Genomic DNA, 26,975 nt, shown 5'->3' on the forward strand with positions numbered 1-26,975 from the left:
AGAAAAATCAAGGTTGCACAGCTAAGTGTTTTTTAAACAGAATTTATTAATTTTAACCTTTTGGAGGTGCATAGATCTTATCTTCAATGGCAGAGACACTCGCTGGTGTTTGAGTGAAATGTCAGTGTTCCTCCATTCAGTCAGCCAGGCTACGGTCTTGCAGTATGCTTTCACCGCTACTTGTCCCATGGTTCCCTTGTTTGATACAATACACGGGAAAGGCATTGGAAATGAGTTGGTAGGCAATGGTTCTATTTTTGATTTGTTACACCAACTATTGCCTGACTTAACAACTAAGTTTGCCAAAACCTTAGTCTGAAACTTACTGATTCCTGCTTGCTAATAGAAAGATTTCAGTCCTAGTATACATCAAGTTGAGATGGTGGTTTCCCCGTTGGTTAGTTTAACACATGACCCTTTTATTTAATAATTTACTCTAACCAGATACAGTTATTAGATTAGCTTGCATCATACTAATGGAGGTTTCTAGATCAGTATTTCCTCTTCTCAAAGACTAACAAGAGTGTAGCCAGTGTATTTGAAGATAAATGGATACATAATGGGGTTTTATTGTGAAGATAGTGAGTCAATGCTGTTCAGATAATTGGGGAGGTTTCAACTGCTAACAGCAGAAGGTATATGGACGTTTGTAAAAACAGGATCTATTTCCACTTTTTGTATGTTTCCAAAAGTGGAGTTACTAAGTTGCAATATATACTTAGAACACAGTGAATTTTAGCAAACTTTTCTTTACTAAAGTCTCTTGTTATAAATTACACAAATAACTTTATAAACAAATCCCCCCAGCTTGCATTTTGTTTAAAGTAATAACTTTATATCATACAAATAAAGAAATTTCAAGTATGAAAAGTGCATTATTGCAATAATACCTCTTTGCAAGTCCAAAAATCTTGGTATAGAATAAAACTGTAAAGTGTAAAAAAGGAGTAAAACAATCAGTGCCATCTATTCATTCAAGAAGTCCAACATATTAAAATGTTGCTTAGTGTGTTGCAGAGGCAGATTTACATCTGGAAGCAACATGTATTTGAAAAGAAGCTCGGGTGTGTTCATTGTTTTGTGTTAATTTATCTTTTCTAGTTTTCTTCACTTCCACGTGCAGGAATTCACAATCTCTATGAATAGTGGTGCCCTACATCACCCATTCTGTGCTGCTGCCACTTGCATATTTCCAAATTCGTCCTCATCCTCATGTGTTCGCTTCAAACTTCCTAAAAAGGGGGGGAAAAAAAGAAGATTAGAGAATATGCTTTAAGAAGTCAGTTGTTATAAGCACCTACTAGGATTAAGATCCCAAGACAGTTTGCATTAGAAACTCAAATCTGCACATACTCAGCCTTCCAAAACTTTCACCTTGTGGGGTGAAGCTTTCCGTGCTTGGTCTCTGACTAGTCGTCCTCCCCCCACACCTCAAATGTTCAGCCATTTGGGTTATAGGAGATGTAACAAAGTGAAACATTTTTCCACTGTGAAACATTCCAAGTGCACTTTGTTACCGTACATGGCTACAGCAAGCAGCTCAAATTCAGTCTTTATTAAAGGAGAAGTTAAAGAATTAAGGGTAGGTCTACACTACCCGCCGGATCGGCGGGCAGCGATCGATCCAGCGGGGGTTGATTTAGCGCGTCTAGTCTAGACGCGATAAATCGATTCCCGAGCGCTCTCCCGTCAACTCCTGTACTCCACCGCTGTGAGAGGGGCAGGCGGAGTAGACGGGGGAATGGCAGCAGTCAACTCACTGTGGTGAAGACACCGCGGTAAGTCGATTTAAGTACGTCAACTTCAGCTACGTTATCCATGTAGCTGAAATTGCGTAACTTAGATCGATCCCCCCGCAGTATAGACCAGGCCTAAGCAACTGAGAAATCATATCTGAGTATGTGCAGTGGGCGTGGGCTATTAAAGCCTCACCCTTTTGTCATCACAGCATGTGCTCCTTGCCTGACCAGAGGCCGCTGTTGGGACAACGTGAGGGAGGGAAACTGAAGGTAACATTTTAAAAGTGCACAGCTCTCTCAATTGAAACACAACAAAATCCTCCCTTCCAAGCAGAGGTGCCTTAGCTTTAGGCATGGACTATGCTCGGATTATTGGCTGCCCCCCCAGTCTGGATCCATGTAGCTTAGAGCTTTCAGCAGGTTCTGAGGATGCTTGCCACAAAGCCACCCTTTCTCCAGCATATCGGGGAAGTGGCGCATTTTGAATACTCCATCCTAAACACAAGATTGCAAGTAACCCCTATATACCAACTGAAGTCATTTTCCACCCAGAGAGAAACAGATGCACTGCACAAGTAAGCCTGACCATTGTTGCCAATGGAAATCACTTCACAAAACCAAGCCACATCACTGTCCTTAGGAAAGGAGAGAGTAGTTACACAGAACAGAAGAGACTTCTCACCTGTAGTACCAGGTGGAACAGAGAGTGATCTCTCCAGCTGCAGTGGTGACATCATCTGGATAGTTAATTTTGCTAGATAGATGGCTTCATATTCCTAAAAAAAAAAATAAGGACATATTGCTACTGGGTATGCATGGCCCTTTGCAAAGTAAGGAGACACAGGACTAAGAGAGAAAGCTGCGTAGGGCAAAGGTCAGAGAAAGGTTTATGGGAATGAAGACGTTTAGTAAACAACGAGTTAAGCTTATTGGAACACATCCATCTCGTTAGCCCCATTTTTTCTTTCTTGGGTTAATTAGTATGAAACAACAGATTTTCATTTCTTTACTCATGTCCGAAGTTGCTTTTTTCAAAGTTTGATTCTGGTAACTGATTAAAGTGACAGCTCTCTTCTCCTCCACCCCCCATAGTTCCAGATAAATGAGTGTCAGAGTATGTCAACAAACATACTAATTAGTTTAATTTTAAATCACTTGAGAAACATTGATTTTTAGTTGCATAAGTATATACATAACTGGCTGGAAAGGAAGCCACGTGCTTTAAGTTATAATCAGGAAAAAATGTTACCTGAAGTTGATGGACAAATCCAGCATTAGGATTAATACAGAATCTTCTTTCTTGAACGTAAGTAAATGCATCCCTTAACGAGAAAAAAGATCTCTGTAGTCATCTCTAGCTACACCAATCTATTGCTACTGAAACATTTTTCTTTAAAAAGCCCGTTAGAACTAGCCCTTCTGTACCTAAACTAGCTTGGGGGTGTAGGAGTTGGCTTTGGGAGGAAGGGATAGCTCAGTGGTTTGAGCATTGGCCTGCTAAACCCAGGGTTGTGAGTTCAATCCTTGAAGGGGCCACTTAGGGATCTGGGGCAAAATCAGTACTTGGTCCTGCTAGTGAAGGCAGGTGGCTGGACACGATGACCTTTTGGGGTCCCTTCCAGTTCTATGAGATTTTATAAACGAGAGAGACCTATTTTTTATATTTTATTAAATACCTTTAGGCTCCCCCTTGCCTAGGGCCACAAGGTTGGTCTCAAGGCACAGCATCTCTAAACTGCACTGGGTGGCGAAGGCCCCAAGGGACTATTACAGCAGGCAAGAACATGGGCATTGCTACACTGGATCAGACTAGTGGTCCATCTAGTCCAGTATCCTGTCTCCAACTGCTTCAGAGGAAGCTGAAAACAACCCTGCAGCAGACAATCAGGGGATAACCTGCCCAAAGGGAAAAGTCTCCTCTCAATCCCCGAGAGTTAAAGATTGGCTTAAGCCCTGAAGCCACAGGGTGTACATCCCTGAGTAATATTATAAAGAATTTTCAAAGTTAAATTATTACTTTACATTTACAATTAAGTACTTGGTTGGGAAGGTGGCAGTTATCCTAAACTGCAAATGGACCAATGTCCCATAAGTATTTTTTAAATTAAACGTATTTCAATTTCTACGGATAACTTAAGACAACTAAATTACAACTCAGTTTAAATGTACTGTTCTTACCTGTACTTCACCCCAAATGTTTCCATAATGTATGCAATAACTAAGGCAGCACTGAAAAGAAACAAACTATTTAGAAAAAAAAACATACTGCATATAAAAACAAAAGAAAAAAGGGAAAGGTTCCTACCTTCTAGAAATCCCTGCATTTCCATGGACAAGAACTTTTCCTGAGAAGAGAGAGAATTACTTGTACAGATGGGTAAAAATTATTCTCTCCCAAGTTTACCAGCTTTTCACCTTAACCACATCTATGCAACAGCAAGGTATTTTCTAAAGAGTAATAGGTTAGCGTCTTACAAATTTTGTTTTACTTCACTCTAGATCACTAACCGGGATCCTGTTAGCGTGGATCCTAGTATAGGAGCGAGGCCCTACATTTAAAAACAAAACCCTAAGCATATGAACCTGTATTAGTTTCCAGAACACAATCGAATCTGCAGTGTACAGACTGCTCTAGGAATAGATTGGTTATCCAAGTTTGGGGGGAAGGGAAGGAGAATAGTTTGTATTGGGCCTATATTAAAATGTAATGTTAAGACTAGTTCCACTACCAGGTTCATGAGCATGCAAAATGACAAGCACCAGTCAGCCAAGAAACCGAAACATTTGGGAAATCCCCACTTCAGTACTTGACAGTTACAAATATTTATGTCCAGATACACACAACTAAGCAAGTGGATTTTTAAAGCTTTGTAACAACTATTAGGATATTAGGTAAATCAAAGAAAAAGTGAATCCAAGTTTACCTCCAGTTTGTAAACTTCCATCAATAAATTCTTTCGTCTATAGGGAAAAGAGTGAGTTGGTTACATGAAGACACGCAGTTCCAACTAGAGCTGTAAATACTAACACCATTTTTACATTTAAAAACGGAAGAGTTTTCACACCAAACATCATTAGTTAGTATGTAAAGAGTCAAGATTTTGACATGCTAATATGTCACTTAACTGTTCTACATACAAATTAGGGGCTTTATAATGAGAATTTTGAGATAGAAAGAAAAGTTTTTAATTATCAGAAATTAAACACATTTTAGTTAAGCATTACCACAAACAAAGTTTGTTATTTATAATCCCAACATGACCCCAAGATACTTCATGACAATTCAATGCAAACAGCCTATGCTATCCAGAAATGAACAGATGAAAAGCAAAATACCCAACACAAATATAATCTGGGTCACAATAAAGTACTTACGAAGAATTACATTGCTGTCGGTATATCTACTGTAAAAAGCCACCTTTTCAAATCTATTTTGTAGGTTTCTATTAATCAACCTACAACATGGGCTGCGTGGTCTAAAGAGCTCTCTGGGTCACCAAATAGTGCTAGCTCTTCCTGGTTTCCAGCTGCTGTTCAAGCTCTCGTCTCTTCACTGCATAGAAGAGCCCAGTAACCTTCATATGCAGCTGGAAATGAGACCTCTCTTTTTTGGGTCACTGCTACATAGGAGAGCAAACGAGCCATCCTGGCGGTCGACCGCCATCGGTAGGAAAGGCATATCCAGGGTAAAACAGTTACAAGGAACAGGGCAGAAAAAGGACCAGGCAGCCCGGCAGCATGGGCAGGGGAATGGGGAGAAGGCAAGTAGCTGCAGAGTAGTACATTGAAGGAGTCAAGAGTGAGGCAAGTAGAGGAAATGAACAAAAAGTGAATGATTTCTCCCCTCAAAGAGAGGGGACAAAGTGTTACTGTGTTTGACTGTTGAAAGTACACACCTCTACCGTGTTACCATCCACGTCAACACACTGCTCTGTGATCAAATATGGATTAATGATTAGGAAGGAGGTGGCCCCAGGAAACAGACTTATGTGGTCCACACTATGGAAACACTGGGACTATTGTAAGATGCAAGGCCAGATGTGATTTCCCTCCCCTCCAACTTAATTTGGGGGGAATTCTCATAAAATGCTTCAATTCTCTCAAAAACAACCCAAAGTGTACAAATTGAGGCTCAGCATTTCTTTAACCACATTTTTCTGTTTAATGTTCTAGAGTGTAACTAGGTATTAAAATGAATTTTTTTATTATGAAAATTGCCTTTTAAGTCCTTTAAAGTAGATTACGATATGCTTCCAGAAAACAAATTGAAATTCTGCACCATCCAGTTTCCTTTCATTTTTTAAACTGACTTGTACTAACATTTGCTGTAAGGAAAAAATTATAGGGCTGATTCTTAGAAACCAAGGTTTTCCAAAATATCTAGTAATTCTGGGTACACATCTTGGTATACCTTAAATGGGCCTGCTTTCCAGAAAGTGATGAGCACCCACTGAAAATCAAGCACGAATAATAAAATAATAATACCACCACCTCTCTCTTATTAGTACTATTCATCAGCGGATCTTAAAGTGCTTTACAGAGGAGGTCAGTATCATTGTCCCAGTTCCGCAGATGGGGAAAGTGAAGCACAGAGGTGAAACTGACTTGATCAAGGTTAGTAAGCAGGACAATGGCAGAGCCAGGAATAGAATCCATTATAAGATGTTTCAAGTTAGGCACTGAAAAACTGCAACACCCAAAATTACTAGTCACTTTGGAAAATCTGACTATGAACTGCTCCATTCACAATCCACTCAAACTGACTGACCAAAATACTTACCATAGGGAAAAATCGTATTATATTTTCAACTGGATTATCTGCAATATCCAAGACTAAATACCTGAAATTAAAACAGTTACTGTGAGCATACAACAGTATTATATATTGCCTTTTCTTTAATGGGTACAGTAAATCTGGAAGATAGCTTTGCAACAATGTCACTCAGAAAAGTGCATAAAAAGTTGTACAATGCCATATAAGAGACCTAGCCTCATTTTCCTGTCTCATTTCCAGGACTATGGGGAATGTAGCACCCTTGTAGGCCGTGAAAAGGTTCTGACTGAATCTGAAGGATCCTATCCAGTTCTCAGCTGGAAGGATGAGATCCAAAATGCAGTGCGAAACCCCTTAGGAAGGGGTTCTCAAAGATGCAGAGAACCAAGGTGGCTATGAATTTATATATAATGCAGCTTAACAGCTATTCCATATTCCCAAGATGTTAAATTGTACCTGAACTCTCTTCTGGGGGCCCTGTATGCCACAAAAAGACTGCAATATTGTCTTTGAATCAGTTATTGCAGCAGGGTTTCAACTTACTTAAACAAACTATACCCAGAACTGACAGATCAGTAATTGGAAGACAGTTGGAGACTCTGAGTGTTTGTCTGGCATACCACAAAGTATTTTGTGGCGTGGTGGGACAAATACTCATTGTCGAGATTATCTGACACAACCTTGTTTATTTTAGTGAGATTTTTCAAACAATATAAACATAACACGATTACTTGAGAGGACCATGCTAGCAATAAGGAAAACACCTTTAAAAATCCCATTCAATATAATTAAAGCATAGCTTTTCAAAATAAGATCTTCAATATGGTTTTATTTTTCAGAATGCTATTATGTTCATTTCTTACCTAAATAACTGTTGGAAGTTTGGTTTAATAAAATTTGCTTCAATATTTTGCCGTATGCATATTACATGGGTTATTCCATGTTTCTGAAGTATAGGTAGCTGCAAAAGATAAGAATTTAGGTAAGATTTTTAAAGAACAGATATGTTTTTTATTGTAGCATATTTAGAGTTATAATAAAAAATAACACTATCCTTAAATTATGATCAATGTGAAATGTTAGATTGGGGTTATCAGGCAAGTATATGAAAAGTGAATACATTTAAGACTAGACCTCCAAATATTCAGATAAAGAGAACTGTTTTATCAAATGTAGGGTTATATGAAGAATGCTCCTAGCAGCAGGGATAAAAAAGCACCCAGCAGAGAGGGGATTTAAAAAATGGTTTCCCCACCCCCAGCACACCCTTCAACTTCTCTGAAATCTCTCTCAAGTTCACGTGCCATGTGGTAATATTACTGCTAACACTGAATCTTGATGGAACCAGTCCGTAACAGGCGAGAAGTGATATTTCTAAACTATATAATGTAATTTTGCAAACCTTTTCTCTGCCTCTGGGATATGTTCAAACGGAACACCAGCCACTTATCTTAGTTCACACTACATAAATATTATATTGACTGATCTGATTTATGGTTATAACACTAACAGAGAAATAACTGTCAATGGCCCAATATCCATTTTCTGAACAAAGTACAAAGGAGCATTCACAGAAATATCTGCTTGCCACAATCTATAAACTCAGATTTTGTTAATTATGGTGAAATCACTGATAAATGCTCATCACCTTTAGGGGAAGTCACTGAATACTTGTTTATACAATCTAGTATTACAGATTCTTTTGTCTGGAGTGAGTAGGGTAGTAGTATATGGCAGAGGCAAGTGAATAAATCACTGTAGCGGAGTTCAGGGTCTGACTTCAGGAGTTAACATCCTAGGCATGTGATTACATGAGACTCAGCTTTCATTTGTTTCAAAATAAGCTTTGTGCTCTCATGATTGTCAAGGAAAACTCAAACATGAACTGGGTGCACCAGATACAAAGGTGTCTACCTGAGTCTGCAGACAGCTTGAAATAACAGCTGAAAGGTGTGAATTGAACTGCCCCATGTATCAGAATGGGGTGCCAATTCCAAGACTCACTGCTCTGGGACGAGTGGGATCACGGCACAGGCCAGGGAACCTCATGTCATAGTGTTCCTATAGCCCCAGATTACCTTCATCCTGCCCAAGTGAACACATCTTTTGAGTTTGCAAATCTGACAAACCATAGCAGGTAATAAAAGAAATGGACAATACGTCATTCGTACTGAGTTGTTGTAGCCGTGTTGGTCCCAGGGTATTAGAGGGACAAGGTGGGTGAAGTAATATCTTATTGGACTAATTTCTGTTGGCGAGAGAGACAAGCTTTCAAACTACACAGGCTCCTCCTCGGGTCTGGGAAAGGTACTCAATGTCACAGCTAAATACAAGGTGGAACAGATAGAATATATGCTAAGGGACCATTCAAGGTGAAGTGGACCGTTAACGGTCCCTCTTAGACTATATGCTAATCTGTCTGTTCGACCACGTATTTAGCTGTGACACTGGGTATCTACACAGCAAAGAAACACCTGCAGCTGCCCTGTGAGGGGCTGTTTCATTGCTGTGTAGACTCCAGCCTGAGTCCAGAAAGCTGAGTCAGATAGCACGGGCCAGCCGCAGGTGTTTCTTTGCTGTGTAGGCGTATCCCCCGAGTACTTTCCCCAGACCCGAGGAAGAGCTCTGTGTAGCTCAAAAATAGAAGATGGTCCAATAAAAGATATTCCCTCATTTACCTTGTGTCCTTTATACTGAGCTCATATGAAAGACTTCAGAGAGTTGTGTAAATATTAACTGTCTGCAATTTACTTTTTCACAATAACAATGTTAACAATGTGCCAAGAGCAATTTTGCTAGAACTTTACTTAGAGGAGAAGATTCTGAAAACCATACCTTGCTTTTCATAGCTGAAGAATATGGGCCTAAAAATAACCCAGGTAAAATTTCCTACAGGGGGAAAAAAAACAACAACAACATTAAACATCAACTCAAAAAACGTAGTTAAAAATGCATTGGGCTCTCAGCTCCAACTGTGGCCATGGAAATAAGTAATTTATCATGTTGTGAGGGACATGTTATCAAGCGTCATTTATAACAGGGCTAGGAAAAAAGGTTTTGCAAAGTAAGAGAAATGTGATCCATAAGAAGAGACTCTTATTTTTGAAAGAGAAATTAAATCCTTTATATGGGCAAAGTTCGTTAGATTGCCACACCTTATCCAGCCCTTTTTTAAATAGTGGGTTTCAGTGGAATTGTGAGCTGGGGTGAAGGCAAGTTATCTTAGGTATTCCAAAAGCTCACTTATGTGCAGTTTACATATGCAATAAGTCATTTCACTTTATATGACAGTTAGTAACAAATGATTAATTTGTATCCAGTTATCCCCCCTCCATTCAATCTCACTTTCAGGCATGTCTGAAGATCTTTATTTTATGCAAGGATTTGGCTGAAAGGTCATGTACTAACACTTAAGTTCCCCAAAGGCTGCTATTGGAGAACACCTGCTTCTGAATGAATTTAAGTCAGAAGCAAAGTTCTAGTCTATTTGTAATTCCCAGGCTCTAACACGTACATGAAGGCAAAATACTGTATATTTCAGGTATTGGGAGAGAGTCCAAGATTCCCAATTAATAGTGTTTTTTAACTTTATGTTTGCAACACTGATCCCAGTCAGCCTTTATTCTAGACTGTCCACTCTTCTCTCCTCATTCCTCTTCCCCCATTAAAAAAAAATCCCTTCCTTCATACGTAAACCTCCAGTAGAACACAACACATGTCCAGCAAAAGAGATTGCTAGCATCCTCCTGCTATATACTGTAACTACTCTATGCTAACCACTAGGGGTGGGGAATTCAAGAACAATGCAGCATGCACCCTCCCCCAGGAGGCATATGTGCTGGAATACTGCCAGACTGCTATTTAAGAGCCTGTGGTTAGTTTTGAAGTCAAGTCTTTCGTTTGGCAACGCCACGTACTTACTGAATGAGCCACTGGGTTTTGGCTCCAATGAACAAATTAAAGTGTCATACCTGCATCTCTCGTCTCATGGGATAGGTCCAATCCTTTAAAAAATAAAATAAATATATATATACACATACACACACGCACACAATAGGGAATGTGCAAAAAAAAAAAGCTAGCAACCAAAACAAACAAGCACATTGTGAAATAGTCGGATTGCTGGAATATGGATTTTCTAAATTAAGCCAGCTGGCTGCCATTTCATAATCTGCTACTAAATGCATCTTGGGTCAAAATGAACCATCAGAGCAAAGAAAGTTGTTGGACTCACTAGCAGAATTCCAACCAAAGGGACCAGTGAAATTCAAACTTTTCATGATGAGTGGATCAAGCCTAACCTGTCTCTAAACAGTTTTCTGCATTAGCCCTGGGGGATACAAAATTCTGGTAAAGGGGATGTTTCTATGGCTATAACATAGGCAAAGGTATGCATCAACAGAAATCTTGCAAGTACCACCATATAATCCATCACCTGATATTAAGCTTTGACAATTCCAGAAACTGATTTTATATTAACAGTTTGCCAATTCCACTGCAGAGTACTGGTAAGTCACAAAAAAGGCATTTCTATTTTTCTTTATCCTAGACAATTGGATGGGTTTGTATGCACACCTCCCTGCCAGAAGGACCTGAATATTCCTATTAGTTAGCATGTCCGACTCCTGCACCATCACAATCCCTTCAAAGTGTTTTTGTGGCCAGTGCAAGGTCCACTACAGAGCAGCCTGCCTTGGCTCATTTTGTACCATCCCCTCAATCCACCTGCACATTCTAGATGCTAGAACCAGCATTCCAAACGCCCACACGGTTTTTTTTGTTTGTTTGTTTGTTTTTGGCACCTTACAGAACAACTGCCAGAGCTGAGGTTTACAACCTATAAACACCGTCTGTCCCACTCCTATTCGTTTCCTCCCTGACAATCCACTGCCCCTTCCTGCTGTTCACTCATTCATTCCCTATCCCATGTTAATTATCTCCTGCTCTCCTCCAGTTACTGGTTAATACTTTAGGGCCTAATCAGGATCAAGGTCCCCTTATGGTAGGTATTCTACCAACAAAAAGAATTTACAATCTAAAAAGGCAATGGGGGGAGGGCAAAGGAATAAAACATATATGCAAAGAGATCAGGGTGATAAGCACACCTGCTTAGTTTTCCACAGCGTGTGTGTATTTACATAAGATTTCCTCAATCCGCCTTCCACAGAGGCATTAATAGTTCCTTTGTTAAATTTATATGAATTCTTCCCATTTGCCCTTCCAGGGCTCTGCTGATATCCCTTTTTCCCTTCCCACCATCCCCTTAGAAAATTAAGAGGTTATATAAAAACATACTTATTGGACAACTGCTGACTGTGACTTGAAGTGTCAGGGTTACGGTAGCAGTTTATATTGCAAGGAATGAATTATGGAATGTAACCCCTAGATTTCAGAAGTGGGAGTAGTAGCTTCAGGTCCCAAAATCACAGTATGGCCAATTCTAGGAATTTGAGGAAGCCATAAATACTGTTAACATCGTAATATATCACCTCCCTCATTTAGATACATGTCTTAAAACAAAAATAGGTACCCAGTGAGGCTTTACTGACTAAATGATATTTAGTAGGATTATATAGGATTTTGGTATCAAAGTAAAAAATTTTCCCTAAGCCTCTGGATTGCAGAATTGAATCTGGGGCAGCATTTGAGGAAAGTTCAATTCAAATTAAAATATGGAACCACATTTTAAGAAAAATTCTCTCTATTACTGTGTGAAAAAACTACACAAACACAGAAAATGGATTGCAGTGAAATTGATTACACAGAAAACACTGCCAAATGCACAAAGTAAATACATTAGTTAACTTTTAAAAGTTATCTTCCAGTTACACTAATCATGCATTACTTGTAATAGAAGGTAAATTCTATGAGAGAAATGATTTTTAGTTGATTGCGTCCTTTGTTTTGAACAATTGGTGATCAGCTTAAGGATTTCTTATTTACACAAAAAGATGGGCTTTGTCCTTAGGAAAAGAAAACGAGTCTTACGGCTTTCTAAGTCTTGCCTCACTGATTGTACTAGTCTTATATTTGTTTGGAAATGGAATTTGGAGAGAGTTTATTATTAGTACTTTGGATAGTTAAAAGTGTGTGAAAGTGTGGACATATTGATAACCAATATCTTTCCTTTGATATCTAGGCTGATTGAAAAGAACCTCCCCTTTTTTAAATTTGCCCACACACAAATTTGCCCTAGTTTAGTTAAACCAGTGAAAGCCCTCTGTGTATTCTTATCTCAGTTTAAATTAAACCTGTTTGTAATCAATTTAAGCTAATCGGAAATAAACCTGATTGAAACCAAAATGAGAACATCCACAAAGGCTTTCCCTTTGTTCTAACTATCCATATAGACAAGGCCTATGATTTATGTATGCTCTTGGTGTCCTGGGAACCTGTTGTACAAACACACTTGTGCGTTTTGATAAACACTGTTTGTTTGGTTGCCTTGTATTGTCAAGTTTATAAGATACAGTCTTAATTTAAAATATGGTGAAAATGCATACTGAGAGTGCATACCCTTGTTAGAAGTTTGGTCTAAAGGATTACAACATTAAATATACAACCAGTTATATTTAGGCAAGACTGAGTCCTACTGCTTTCTAATTTTCTTTTCTTAGGGACAAAAAAACCACTTTTTTGTGGAAATACTTAAACAGAGCATAAACAAGAAAGCAGGCACAAATCATAATAGGGGCCAAATCCTGTGGCAGAAAATGTAGTTGTGCAAGAAAAGCAGGCAGCAATTAGCCATACACAGTCCAGGGAAAGAAAATTAGGGATGACCTGAAGATATTCTGAATGGAGAAAAATGTCTCCATGTGCTCTCCAGACATCAGTCTCCAATGTCTTTGGAAAGTCTTACGGGTACAAACAGGGAGGATTTGATTTAAATCACTAGTCAGGAAGACTCGATTTAATCATGTCTACATAAAAGTGCATTCTTGTTGGTTATACATATTCTTCACAATTCAGAGATAGATGTAGGTTTCATTTTTAGAAGGGACACACTATACATTTTTGAAGTGATTTATTTTGAAAACTTTTCAGATTAGTTTTACAACTATATCAGAAAATGAATGATTGTTTGATTATTTCATTTACCAACGGTAATTGAAGCAGATATTTATGAAGTCATTTGGGGAGGTGAATTATCTCCAATTCAACAGATGAGTCATTAATATTTGAAGGATTTTCTTGCCATGCTGTATTAGGAGGAGATCACCACCAAACAGACATTTAAACTGTTTTATTTAACTAAAACAACGTTATGTATTCTTGATTTTTTTCTTTAACAGCATCTTTGAGCTATAAGTATCAGAGGGGTAGCCGCGTTAGTCTGGATCTGTAAAAATCTATTAGGCCTTGGCTACACTGGCGCTGCACAGCGCTGCAATTTGCTGCGCTCAGGGGTGTGAAAAAGCCCTTTCCCCCCGAGCGCAGCGAGTACAGCGCTGAAAAGTGTCAGTGTAATCAGTGCCTGCAGTGCTGCATGCTCGCTCGCAGCACTGCAAGCTACTCCCCTTGGAGAGGTCGAGTACATACAGCGCTGGTGGCGCGACTACACTCGTGCTTCATAACGTTGCCGAGGCAGCACTGTGAAGTCCTGAGTGTAGCCAAGGCCTTAGTCTTAAAGGTGCCACAGGACTCTCTGCCTTTGAGCTATAAGGTAATCTTAATTAAAACTACCTTTAGATAGGTTTTTTCCTCAAAAAGCATTTTATCAGAAAAATCCAATTTAAATAAAAAAATCTGATTTAAAAAAATTTTTTTTTAAATCATTGATTTTTATCCACCCTGGGTACAAAAGCCATTCTCCACTGGTATCTCTTTTGGACAGTAGGTATCAGAAAGATGCTCTCTCAGATTAAGTGCTTCCTTTACCCAAAAGCACAAGATTAGTTACTAGAAGATTCTAAAATAAAATGCAATTATTATTCTGGTGGTTTAATGATAGTTTTTCATGGCTTTTGCACTCAACAATACAAGATTATTCAGTTGCTGTACAGAAAGTATATGAAAATATCTTTGTCTAGATTAAGCCCTGGCAGATGTCTCACACCAAGGAATTCATCCCATCATCAGTATTTTCTCCAGAGTGACAATGCTCTTTGCATACTGCCTGAGATACCCAGCAGACAAACAATAGTAAGCATCTCCTCTCAGATCAGACAGAACGTGGGAATTTTGTTATGAAAACAAACTCTACTAAGACATGCCAACTGGATACAGTAATACTGCTAAGATTTGTTAACCATGTGGCAGATTATACCCAAGTAGTGAATGTAACTCAGCACCAGATGAAATCGTTCCTAGCTATGGTTTGTAAATCACCAAACTGAAGAGTGCCATGCAAAAGTGATCAAAAAAAGCCATGCAAAGAGGTATTGTTCATCTATAACCGGCTATCCCAAACTGGATTGTGGCTCACAGGCACAGCTGTTCAGAGAGAATCTAGGGGGACTTTCAGGAGTTGTGAAAGAACTAAAATGAATATACAACATCAATCCTGCACATGTGTCCCCCCAAGACCCCCAGTTAATGGCTCAGTGTAGAGTGAAGAATGTGAGGGAGTTTTAAACAGTGTCTGCTGTCTGCCTGGATTTATCTTATACTAAACAGCACATACACCATTAAAAACCATCATGTATGAAAAAGTGCAAATACTCACACGTGCGTATGCACCGTGACAATACGTCACCGAAATGGTACACGTTTGCTTTGATAGCTAAGGCCTATGAGCGCATACAACCACACTGCATGTGATTCAGTCTTTACTGGAGCTCAGTTCTGGCTGAGGAGCAAGCAATCCATAAAGATTCATCTTTTCTGGTCCTGTTGCAGTCAAAAAATTGTGCCTGCTCATGATTATGGTTAGGAACACTGGTGGCCTATGAAACACTTTGTATTCTGGATGAGAGGCACAAGCTCCAGAAAGTGGTGGAAAACCTGGTGTGTAATGTAATAAGCCAACTTTATATTTAAGCATTAACCAAGAGAGAATCTGATGTTCTGAAGCAAGGGATAGCTATTAACACACAAGCTGGAACACTGACTTCTATATTTAATATTAATAACCAGAGAACTGATGGACAAACTCTCTTTGCCTGTGTGAGGAACGTGTTTGGCCAAATTGTAGAATTAGGAATACTAGTTTAATAAAATGTATGACCTTGTGGATTATGTATGTGTAAGTTTATGAAATGATGTAGTGTTAGCAGAAAATGTCATCTTGCATCTCTCTCTTTTATGAAGAACACCTATTAGATCCCCCTTTGAACTTCATCTGTTGCCTCAAGCCCCTACCTTTCCCCCTTATATCACTGCCATCAGTCACTCCCACCTGCAATGGCTCTTTCCCTGCCACACAGAACCACTCCTCATCCCCTTTTGAGAAGCCTTTACTGCTGTGAATAATGGTTATTTTACAACAACTCAGTGAAATCTCCTTGACCCCTTCTAGACTTCTGAACCTTTCACCATACTGAGACAAGGGTCTTCTCCAGCTGGTTGATGACACCCCTCACCTCTCAGGACAGATCCCTCTACTTATCCTACTGGATCTCTGTGTGGCAATATTGATTGCTCCCCAAACAAGAATCCATCTTCAGCATCCTCTTATCTAAACTTTTTTCATTTCTTGTAAGAAGTTTAGAAGTACTCCAAGACTCTGCTCTTACCCTTGGTTGATCTTTCTCCTTCGGCTGTGTCATTGCTAGCTTAAGTCTCACTTTTATGCAGAAAGTATGCAATCATACATTCTGCTGAATTTACTTTGATCCTTCTATCCCCTGGCTATACAGTAATCTCATACTACTGGATCTCTGGAGACTAAATAAGTGTCCCGAGGTCCATCAAGCACTATAACTACAACCCAAGTCAGAAAATCTGGTTATATTACAGTTGTCCCCCTGACTAGGTTACAGTTTGCAGTGTGGATGGGTCTGTGATGGGATGGGATCCTTGGGCATGTCCAAAGCTTTAATCCAATTACAGGAGAGGGTTAAGTCTTGTCCTGTCCACATTCTAAAATGTAACCAAGTCGTCTTATTTTGACTATATTTATGGTGTATATGGGTCACTAGGGGAAAGTCCCCCTGCTCCACCAAAGTCTGACTCCATTGCTACTATCTCAATTTATCCTTGATATCATGACCTAGGGATCCACAAAGTACGTAAGTCACTGCAACGCTCCCTATACCACACATGGGAGAGATAGATGCCTAAGAAAAGGATGCACACAAGGCAAGATGCTAGGCAGCTGCCCACCTAAGCTAGCCAATGGGAGATGCCAATGAGAGGGATGTGTCCTAAGCCTCACTTCTCTCTCAGACTTAGGTGCCCAAGTCCATTCTGCAAGCGAGACATCTCTCTCTTCTTGCAATTCACAGCCAGGAAACCTCTCCTGCAATCAGGTGCCTACACCATTTCTTTCCAGAGCAGCAGCGGCACAAGCCTACTCCACACAAAATGGTTGTGGGAAGGAGATGGCAGACTCCTTTTTAACCTTTTGTTCACTGGTTAGGAGGTACTCACCCAGAATGTGGGAGACGTCAGTTTACTTCCCTTCTTTACCTGAAGAGTGAGGTTTGAACTTTCAGGGGAGTGCCCTACCTACTGGACTATGGAGTCATTCTCACTCTCTCTCTGGCCCTATGAATAATTATTGAATAAAAAATTGAGAGCTTCGAGAGATTCAGAGCCCCACATCAGAATATCCCACAATCCAGTGGTTACGGCACTCACATAAGAGGTGGGGAACCCCTATTCAAATTCCGTCACCTCATCAGGCAGAGACGGGAACTCAATTGGGGTCACCCACATGCCAGGTGAGTACCCTAGCCAACGGACTGAAGGTTATGAGGGAGGCCTCCTCTGATCTCTTGGCTGGTTTGTGTGGGTTAGGTGTGCTCTGAGTACGCATACTTGATTGGGCCCCACAGGCAAGATAGGAAGGGCAATGCTGAAGTTCAGCTGGTTTGAGGTTCGCACGAGGGATTACGCAGGTTGCCTATCTCCAGCCTGAGGCAGTACTGTTCCTCCCCAAAGGCAGAAATTTAGGCACCTAGAGGAACTTTAAAGCAAAAATTTTTGGTGTGAGTTTAGGCACCTACAGGTGGCAGCTGAGGATTGCAGTAGTTCCTAAAAACTAGAATTTAGGCACCTAAGTCCCTTTGTGGATCTGGGCCCAAATCTTTTTCCTCCCACATCTCACTTCTCTATAAGCTTCTTTAGAACTACCTTTATACTGTAGCAAGAATCCATCTTTACTTTGACTCTACTTCTCCAGAGATCTTAATTCCCAACCTCGCGACTCCCCTTAATTACTGAAATTTCCTCTGGCAGTCTTTCTACATCCCAATTTTCTGAACTTCTACATGTCCAGGATGTTTTAACTAGGTTGCTGTGGTGCTCAAAGTAGGAAACAATCATCCCCCTGCAGAACCACAGTTCTCAATTTCCTCTCTCCCTCCAAATCCAAGTTTCCCTCCTGCCATTCAAAGTCCTTCATTTACTTTACCCTAATTCCCTCATTTCATTTTCTACTATTAGTCTGTTCTGACAGTTTTAGCATCTTGTCCTCACACCACAACTCTCCATGATTGTTCACTTACATCCTCTAATTCTTTCCACGGGTACTTATCTTGAAACCTTCCTTCTCTCATTAGCTAATCACTTTCTCCATAACACATTGTGATATTGTGCATTAAGGGCCATATATAAAACTTAAATTGGTTGTACTGATGGCACTTCTAAATAGGAGTGCAAAATACAACTGTCAAAAGGCCATAAAATGCATTAATAAAGTGATGATTGAACATCCAATTGTATGAATTTCATCTAGTCTGATTCTTAGTTTTGCTATTAATCAGATATACACAGTTAGGCTGCTGAAAATATATTCAAGAGAAAGGTATGAATATTACTGACAACCACCTTTTCTATCACTGTAAAATGTGCTTCTTTAATCTCCATTTCCTACCAGGGATTGAAATTCTTAGTAGCCACAAACAGGAGCTGCTCTAGGGTAGTACCAAGCAGACACAAATAGGCTGTCTATACGGAATGGAACTGGGCAAGAGAAGGTGTTGAACACAACTCCCACACAAATCTTTCTAAGGAGTGGTTAAACTAGTGCATCCGTGCACAGCTGAGTGAGGCACATCCACAGAGACGGGGTGGGGAAGCTGCATTTGACAAAAAGCTTCTAATAGTTTGTTTTTTGTAGATATATCAACTATTTTTGCGGAGTACTTCTCCAGTGCGGCATATAAACTGCCATACAAATATTTTAACCTTTGAAAATACAGAGTGAATCCCAAAGCAGAGGTGGGAAGCAAGTTAATTGACTACGAAGACAATGGGGATTGGATAGGAAAACAAGGCAAAACAACAGGGAAATTCATGGGGCAGCAGACAGAACAGAAACAGGTGAAGATAACCGAAGAGAAAGAGGGAACACAAATAGGAAAGAGAAAGTATGCTAGCGTGCTTACTTGTTCTTTCAAGAAACAGGAAAAGAGTAAACAAAGAAAATTAAGACAAAGGAAACTACAAAGAAAATGGAGAAACGTACATAAGGGAAGGAAAGATGGCAAGAACAAAATACTTTGTTTTGTGCGCTATTTCCTCCACCTTGTTGTATTAGTCTGGAAGAAATCCCATAACAATTTACAAACACGAACTCAGAACCACTAGATTACATCAATGCAATATTCTGTAACAGATGATGGAGGGTGAAGGCAGAGTGCTGCCTCTCACTGTTAGGCACGTAAGATAATCAGAGTAGAATTTTTGGTTTTTTAAACAGGATGAAAATAGAGGTCTTGCCTACTCTGTTGTCTGGATGACTATGAGAACCCATGAAGATCTAGTAGGAGAACACCACAAATATTAAGGAAGTGAACACATTTGCAACTGGCACCGGGGAAGGGATTTTTTACTAAGATTGTTTCAAACTGTTTTTATTTACACCAAATTAGGAAAAAGGTTGAGTTTGCTGGACTGTAGTTAGAAAATGCACCTCTTGTAAACTGAGCATATCGATTTGAACAGTAATGAGATAATAAACATGGAGCCTCACAATGTCATTTTTACAATCACTTTTCAGATTAGGCCATGCTCCTGGAAGCCGCTGCATGCAAGTAAACCGCTGTGTCTGTTGGGATTCCCACTGACTTCAACAGAGCTCCACACAGGTGCAGGGTCTAAACCAGTGGTCACCAACTGGTCAATCCTAGAGGATCTCCCAAGTCCATTGCGATCTCTGGTGGCACAGTGTGGCTGCTGCTAAGGCAGGCTCACTGCCGACCCTGGCCCCACGCTGCCCCCAGAGGCGGCCAGCATGGCCCTGCAGGCAGGGGTCTCCCTTCATGCTCTGCTCCTGCCTGCAAGCACCGCCCCCACAGCTCCCATTGGCCGGGAGAGCTGCAGGGGCAGTGCTTGCAGAGTGGGGCAGAGTTCAGAGCCACGTGCCCGCTGGCCTTCCCCCCAGGGGCAGCAGGAGCGTGTTGGCCCCTTCCAGGAGCAGTGTGGGGCCGGTGTAGGTAGGGAGCCTGCCTTAGCCTTGCTGCACCCGCTGCCGACCAGGAGCCGAGGGAAGTCAGTGCTGCCCGGTGAGAGGCCACACCTCAATCCCCAGCCCTGAGCCATCTCCTGGAGCCAGTACCCCATACCCCCTCCTGCACCCCAAACCCTACCCTCAGCCCCCTCCCGGAGCCAGCACCCCATACCCCCTCCTGTACCCCAGCCCTGACACCCCCAGCCAGCACCCCATACCCCCTCCTGCATCCCAATCCCCTGCCCCAGCCCTGACCCCCCTCCCAGAGCCAGCACCCTGTATCCCAACACTCTGCCCCAGCCTGGAGCCCCCTTCTGCACCCAAACTCCCTCCTAGAGCTTAGATCCCTCACCCTCTCCTGCACACCAAACCCCTGCCCCAGACTCAGCCCAGAGCTCCCTCACACACTGTGAACCCTTCAGCCCCAGCCCAGCCCATACCCTGAACCCCAACCCCCTACCCCAGCCCGGTGAAAGTGAATGAGGGTGGGGGAGAATGAGCGATGGGGGGAATGGGGGGGTGGAATGGAGTGAGGAGGGTGGGGCTTTGGGGAAAGGGCGGGATAGAACCTGTGTTGCCCTTAGATTCAAAAAGTGATCTTGGGCATAAAAAGTTTGGAGACCAGTGGTCTAAACTAATCACCACAGATGAGAGGACTATCAGCTTCTACAGCTGTGAAATGCTCCCCCTTTGACATATGTATTTTGGTGACATCCTACAAAATTAGGCTCAAGATTTGTTTTCTTTTTAATTTGTATCATTTGTTAGCATTGTGTAGCATTTTTTTTTAAAGCCTTTTCCCTGTCTGATTTTTATTTGGGTATGTTGATCATACATTTTAACAGAAAAAAAATAAATAAAAACATTATTTTTAAGTGCCCACAGACCATCAGGTATTAAAAGTTTGTATTAAGATGGGTTTTGTTGGGTTTCATTTTACAGTAATCTACAGCTCATGTAAAAGTGAAAGCTTAAGAAAATGTTCCCAGTTTTTCTTAGATTTTTAAATGTTTACACAAAATAGTTGTAATTCATCTGGGTAAAACAGACAGATTACAAAGTTTTAAACCACAGACAACTGACACAAAATTAGTGTTGCTACGAATGTTTGACAAACAAAATGAGTCCTCCCAATTATTTTTATATTGAATAATATAATAGACTAAGGGTACGTCTATACTTACCTCCGGGTTCGGCGATAAGCAATCGATCTTCTGGAATCGATTTATCGCATCTTGTCTAGACGCGATAAATCGATCCCGGAAGTGCTCGCCGTCGACGCCGGTACTCCTGCTCCGCGAGAGGAGTACGCGGAGTCGATGGGGGAGCCTGCCTGCCGCGTGTGGACCCGCGGTAAGTACTTTGTAGTTCGAAGTAAGGTACTTCGACTTCAGCTACATTATTCACGTAGCTGAAGTTGTGTATCTTAGTTCGAACTGGGGGGTTAGTGTGGACCAGCCCTTAGGCAATAACTAGTATGCAAAATACACCAAGGCAATGGTTCTCACCCGGGTTAGGTGGGGATATGCAGAGGTCTTCCATGGGGTACATCAGCTCATCTAGATATTTGCCTAGTTTTACAACAGGCTACATAAAAAGCACTAACGAAGTCAGTACAAACTAAAATTTCATACAGATAATGACTTGCTTATACCGCTTTATAGGATACACTGAAATGTAAGTACAATATTTATATTCCAATTGATTTATGTTATAATTATATGGTAAAAATGAGAAAGTAAGCAATTTTTCAGTACTAGTGTGCGGTGACACTATTGTATTTTTATGTCTGATTTTGTAAGCAAGTAGTTTTTAAGTCAGGTGAAGCTTGGGGGTACACAAGACAAATCAGACTCCTGAAACGGGTACAGTAGTCTGGAAAGGTTGAGAGCCACTGTACCAAGAGACTGACCTCCACATTAAGAATGTTTACTTTAGGCACCTACATCCAAATACTGAACTATAATCCAAATTCTACAAATTAAGACTACAAAATGGAAATTTTAAATCCTTAACTCTTTTTTTCTTCAAACTAAAATATTTTAGCAGTGATTACCACTGCAAGCATGTTTAAGGGTCTGCATTGTTTTAATTACATAGATACTGCTTTTTTCTACATTTCTGGCAAACACCGATTATCTTTGTCTCTCGAAATTACGATTTTTCTTTATTTATTCCTTCCTTTATTCATCAACATCAGTTATTACACCCTGGTTCTGGGGAACAGTGTATTAATTACTGCTGTAGAGCCAGCAGAGGGAACATGAGTACAAAACCTAGCTCCTAAATGGGTGGTTTTTATTTTAATTTCTCAGCATCTGAGCAGAGGGTTTTCGCCAAGAAGTGTTAAGAGTTTAAAGCAGTAATAATCAAACTGTTAAAGGAGGCTGAACTTTGGACCTAACGTACTTTACAATGTACCTTTATGGACAGGAATGTAGAAACAGTTATACCATTTTTTCCCCGTGTGTATCTTCTGCAGTTTTTAATGAAATTTGGCAAGCAATAATTATAAGATGTAGACTAATTACATGGGGATTGGGGGGATGGGGTTTGAAAGAGCATGAGAGTTTAAGGTTTAAAATTATTTTGGAGCATGTAAAATCATTATTCAAAAGGCTTTGACATGTTCAATATTATTGATCCATAATAAAACAAATGCTTATAATTGTTAACACACATTCACAGCATCTACCAGATGCGCTTTGCCAGAACTGTGATATATTTCCAGTATGCATCAAGATGCACAAAATACAGATAAACACATTCTCGATAGGAACCTCAATGGCGCTGTGAGCTGGAAATATGGGTTCAAAATCTAATCAGAGTGCACATGGAAAACAGTAAAGAAGTGATCTCATCCGAGACCTTATTAGCTCATGTCACAACATTGCACAATTTAGCATTACTGCAGTCGGTGCCTCAGCACGGAACAGTGGAGATAAAGCAAGCCAGGACTGATGTATGCTGGCAGAGATGTGCGGCAGAAGCTGGATGACAGCACCTGCCTGCCTACATTGTGTCTACCTGGAGACCGTGATTGAGCTCCTCCTTTGCATGAGCACTAAATTCATTCAATTAAAGTAAATACAAAGAAAAATGAGAAAACGTGAGCCATCCCAGTAATGGCTCTGTGTGCTCATATGGGAGACCCAATCACAAGTTCCAGTCCCTGAGAAGGCAGCAGACTACAAATGCTGCTGAGCCATGATGAACTTAACCTCACCCCAGCAGGTAGGGGTAAATGCTGCCTTGTGTTTCTCAATGCAAGCCTTCTAGCTCAGTGGTTCTCAACCAGGGATCCCGGGGAGGGGGAGGGGCATGAGCAGATTTCAGGGAGTCCACCAAGCAGGGCCAGCATTAGACTTGCTGGGCCCAGGGCAAAAAGCCAAAGCCCCACCACATGGGACTGAAACCCCTGTAGCTACAGCTGAAGCCTAAGCAATGCACCTTCACGGGGCGCCCTGTGGCATGGAGTCCCAGGCAAGTGCCCTGGTTGCTACCCCTTAACGCTGGCCCTGGCTTTTCTATGCAGAAAACCAGTTCTTGGGCACAATTGGGCCATGGAGTTTTTATAGCATGTTGGGGGGGGGGGGGAGGCTCAGAAAGCAAAAGGTTGAGAACCCCTGTTCTCGCTGATTGAAGGATGGCAGTGATGAGCTCTGAAAGGCATCTTTCTCCAAGGCTAGTGGCTGCAACATGCAGCCTGAAAGGGTCGTCCCAAATAAATTGTTTACCAGAAAACTTACCTGTTGATTTTCACTCTTGGATATTATGCAGAGAGAAATGAACTAGAATAGGAACTTTTACATTACAGAAAGTAGTACCCGCTGTGAGTCAGGGTGACGCTACTGATGCTCCTATCAGATGACATTCCCAACATTCTTGATCATTTTTAAACTGATATTTTATGGTTACTTAATCTACCACACTAGTTTTAAGTATTACAGGAGTCTCAAAAGCGGTGTATTGTTATACTACTTGTACTAATCTACCTTCTTGTGGCAGTGTATAAGAGACGAAGTTTCAGCTTTCACTGAACTGTTTTGTTTTTGTTGACTGGACAAATTTAATTTACTTTTCCAAAGCATATTTTAAGCACTGGACTTCATAGCATCACAAGTGATTTTAAGGTTTCTCCTTGTCAGTTTGCTTTACTTTTATACAAATATTTTCTAACATCGGTGGTATTACAGTCGTTACGCCTCCCCACAAATGGGGACTGAAGGGATGCAAGTTAGACACAACTTACATTTTGTAAAAACATTTACAAGACCTGTGATCAATAGAAGTGTTTTCACAATTAAAAAAATATTTCCAACTTTTTTCCTGTCACGTTTACAGCCCTAACATTACGGCATTATGTTAATGTATGAGAACTATGAGGGATTAGTCTGTTTTCATTATCTACACTGAAAAATGCAAACAGTGAGAAGTAAAATAGATTTATAATTTCAGTTTTAACTAAAATAGCTGTAACATTAGCAATGATATTTATTTTCAAAATCGGTTTACCCAGTGTCCTTTCAAACTATGCTAGCTAAAATTGAGGTTTAAAATGTCAAACAAACACAATTCTGGTTAACTATTTCTGGACACAGCTGTAGGTAGCATGCATGGGTGCTCCAAAGTGGGCAGATATCTTGTTTAAACAAACAGCTATACTACTGACTACCTGCAGTCAGTTGCAAACACAACTTGTAACTTGAGTTCAGATACAAACTATATTATATTTGTGTTTGAGAATGTGTCTAAAATTTTAGACTGTTACCAGACCTAGTAAGGAAAGGGCATTAAAGAAATAGTACCAAAACAAGAAAATAGATATAATAAATTAGGTATTGCAAATAGCTTACCATAACACAAAACAAGCAATCAACAATAATTCCCACCAATACTGATGTAATAATTTCTAGCATCTGTAAAGTATGCAGCAATTTATAAAACTGTCATGATTTCAGACCCTATCCACATCCAACCATAAACGCAGTGGCATTTTGCGTTCCCCATATGTAGGCCCCTATAAATTTCGCAGCCATGAAAAATGTGTCACAGACTGTGAAATCTGGTCTTTTGTGTACTTTTATACAGATTTCACAGGGGAGACTAGTGTTTCTCAAACTGGGGGTCCTGATCCAAAAGATGGTTGTGGGGGGAGGGATTGCAAGATTATTGTAGAGGGGGCATGGTATTGCCACCCTTATTTCTGCGTGGCCTTCAGAGCTGGGTGGCCAGAGAATGGTAGCTCCTAGCTGGGCAACCAGCTCTGAAGGTAGCACTCTACCAGCAGCAGTGCAGAAGTAAGGGCGGCAATACCAATACATTTCGCCCTTACTTCTGTGCTGCTGCCTTCAGAGCTGTGTGGCCAGAGAGTGGCGAGGGCCCAACTTCGAAGGCAGCAGCGCAGAAGTCGGGGTGGCAATACAATAACATGCCAGCCTGAGTTCTGTGCTGCTGCTAGCGCTGCCTTCAGTGCTGGCCTCTCGGCCAGCAGGCACCGCTCTATCATCACCCAGCTCTGAAGGCAGCGTTGACACCAGCAGCAGCAGCAGCACTGGAGTAATAGTGGCAATACCGGGACCCCTTACAATAACCATGCAGCCTCCCCCAACAACCCTCTTTTGGGTCAGGAGCCCTACAGTTGTAACACCATGAAATTTCAGATTTAAATATCTGAAATCATGAAATTTACAATCTTTAAAATCCCATGACTCTGTAATTGACCAAAATGGACTGTGAATTTGGTAGGGCCCTACCCATATGACATTATCAAAAAGGGGAAAATTGTGCCTTTGCAACATACGAAAACACATTACCCGTACCCAAGACTGGCACTACAGATTTAAGCCACGTTCAGAAATCAAACCCCAAACCGACCTTGCTCTTTTGACACCACACAGGGAGTAGTTTTGCCTTAGCCGATATTGCCACCTGTCTTAAACTGCGGGGCAGTCCCCGATCTGGAATACTAAAAATATTTCCTCAACAAAGGAACACCCAGCGCTCCACATTGTTTCGACTGTCTCTCAATCAGTAAATTCCACACACCTGGAGAGGGGATTTCCAGGTGACCCATTCCCCTCAATGTCTAAGAAGTGAGGTAGCAGGCAATTGTCCGGCAGCGCACTATCAAAACAGGGGCAACCTTACAGGCAGGGGCAGATGGCAGGAGAGGGGGAAAGTCCCCCTGATCCCAGCAGAGGGGAGAGGACGCTATGTTCAGTGGCAGGCTGGGGTACGAGGTGGGTGCCTAGGGGGGCCGGGGTGCTGCCATAGTCACCTGCGGGCAGGTAGGACCTTGGGGGCAGGTTTATGCAGCAGAGGGATCAGAAGTGACCCTTAGAGAAGGCGATCACTAGGAGGCACGGGAGGGAGGGTCCCTAGGCACCTGTGGGGGCTGCCGCACCCCCTGGCTGGAGGGGGGGTCAATGGGTCAGCACCCCCACTCTACTAGTGGTCCCAGCGCCCCTGTATGGGGCGGGGGGCTCAGCCGAGGTCCCAAGGGGAAGGAAGAGGATGGGGGTCACGCCCCCCCCGGGGCAGGAGGCCCCCCCGATGAAGGGGGGATGTCTCGCGAGTGGGGAGGCGGGAGGGCCGCGGGGCAGGCCGGGGAGGGGGGCCGATCCCGCGGCGCTCGGGCCCCTCAGGCGGAGCGGGAGCGCTGCGCGGGAGCGGACGCCCCGTGCCCAGGCCCGAGCGCGCGGCCGGGCCGCTCACCTCGGAGTCCTCCTTGGCCTGCGGCAGCGCCGGGAAGGCCGGGCGGGCGAGCTCCATGGCCGGGCGAGCTCCGGGCGGCGCTGGCTACTCGGGCAACGGGCCCGCGGGCCCCGCCACGGGCGCGGCAGGAGGGGAAGGCGGCGGCGCGCTCAGCGGCTCGCACCCGGCCGCCATGCTGCTTCCCTCC

The 26,975-nt window shown here is 41.8% G+C and overlaps 1 protein-coding gene across 2 annotated transcripts; it reads right to left on the bottom strand.

Annotated features, from left to right (window-relative positions):
* Positions 1 to 26: 26 nt before the first annotated feature.
* On the bottom strand, positions 27 to 26,975 carry STYX (serine/threonine/tyrosine interacting protein). Of its 2 annotated transcripts, XR_008444807.1 has the most exons (12): positions 26,789 to 26,975; positions 10,485 to 10,517; positions 9,349 to 9,402; positions 7,377 to 7,474; positions 6,520 to 6,580; positions 4,664 to 4,700; positions 4,045 to 4,084; positions 3,918 to 3,968; positions 2,989 to 3,061; positions 2,422 to 2,515; positions 891 to 1,232; positions 27 to 195 (listed from the first exon to the last, which is right to left on the bottom strand). XR_008444807.1 is itself a non-coding variant. In XM_054026947.1 (11 exons), exons 1-11 carry the CDS (start codon positions 26,843 to 26,845, stop codon positions 1,159 to 1,161), a joined length of 672 nt encoding a protein of 223 aa, XP_053882922.1. In that variant the 5' UTR covers positions 26,846 to 26,975; the 3' UTR covers positions 27 to 1,158. The 2 variants fall into 2 exon arrangements, 1 of the variants encoding a protein (XP_053882922.1); XM_054026947.1 differs by having other exon boundaries at positions 27 to 1,232.

This window comes from Malaclemys terrapin, chromosome 4, assembly GCF_027887155.1.
Source record: "Malaclemys terrapin pileata isolate rMalTer1 chromosome 4, rMalTer1.hap1, whole genome shotgun sequence".
Taxonomy (NCBI): Eukaryota; Metazoa; Chordata; order Testudines; family Emydidae; genus Malaclemys; species Malaclemys terrapin.

What these genes read in the sequence shown, in the direction of transcription:
- STYX (XM_054026947.1), bottom strand. Translation starts at nt 26,845, where the DNA reads ATGGAGCTCGCCCGCCCGGCCTTCCCGGCGCTGCCGCAGGCCAAGGAG. An exon ending in CCATGAGACGAGAGATGCAG is followed by an intron (nt 9,403 to 10,484) that starts GTATGACACTTT and finishes TTCCCCCTGTAG; the next exon opens with GAAATTTTACCTGGGTTATT. An exon ending in GATTTGTCCATCAACTTCAG is followed by an intron (nt 2,516 to 2,988) that starts GTAACATTTTTT and finishes TTTTTTTTTTAG; the next exon opens with GAATATGAAGCCATCTATCT.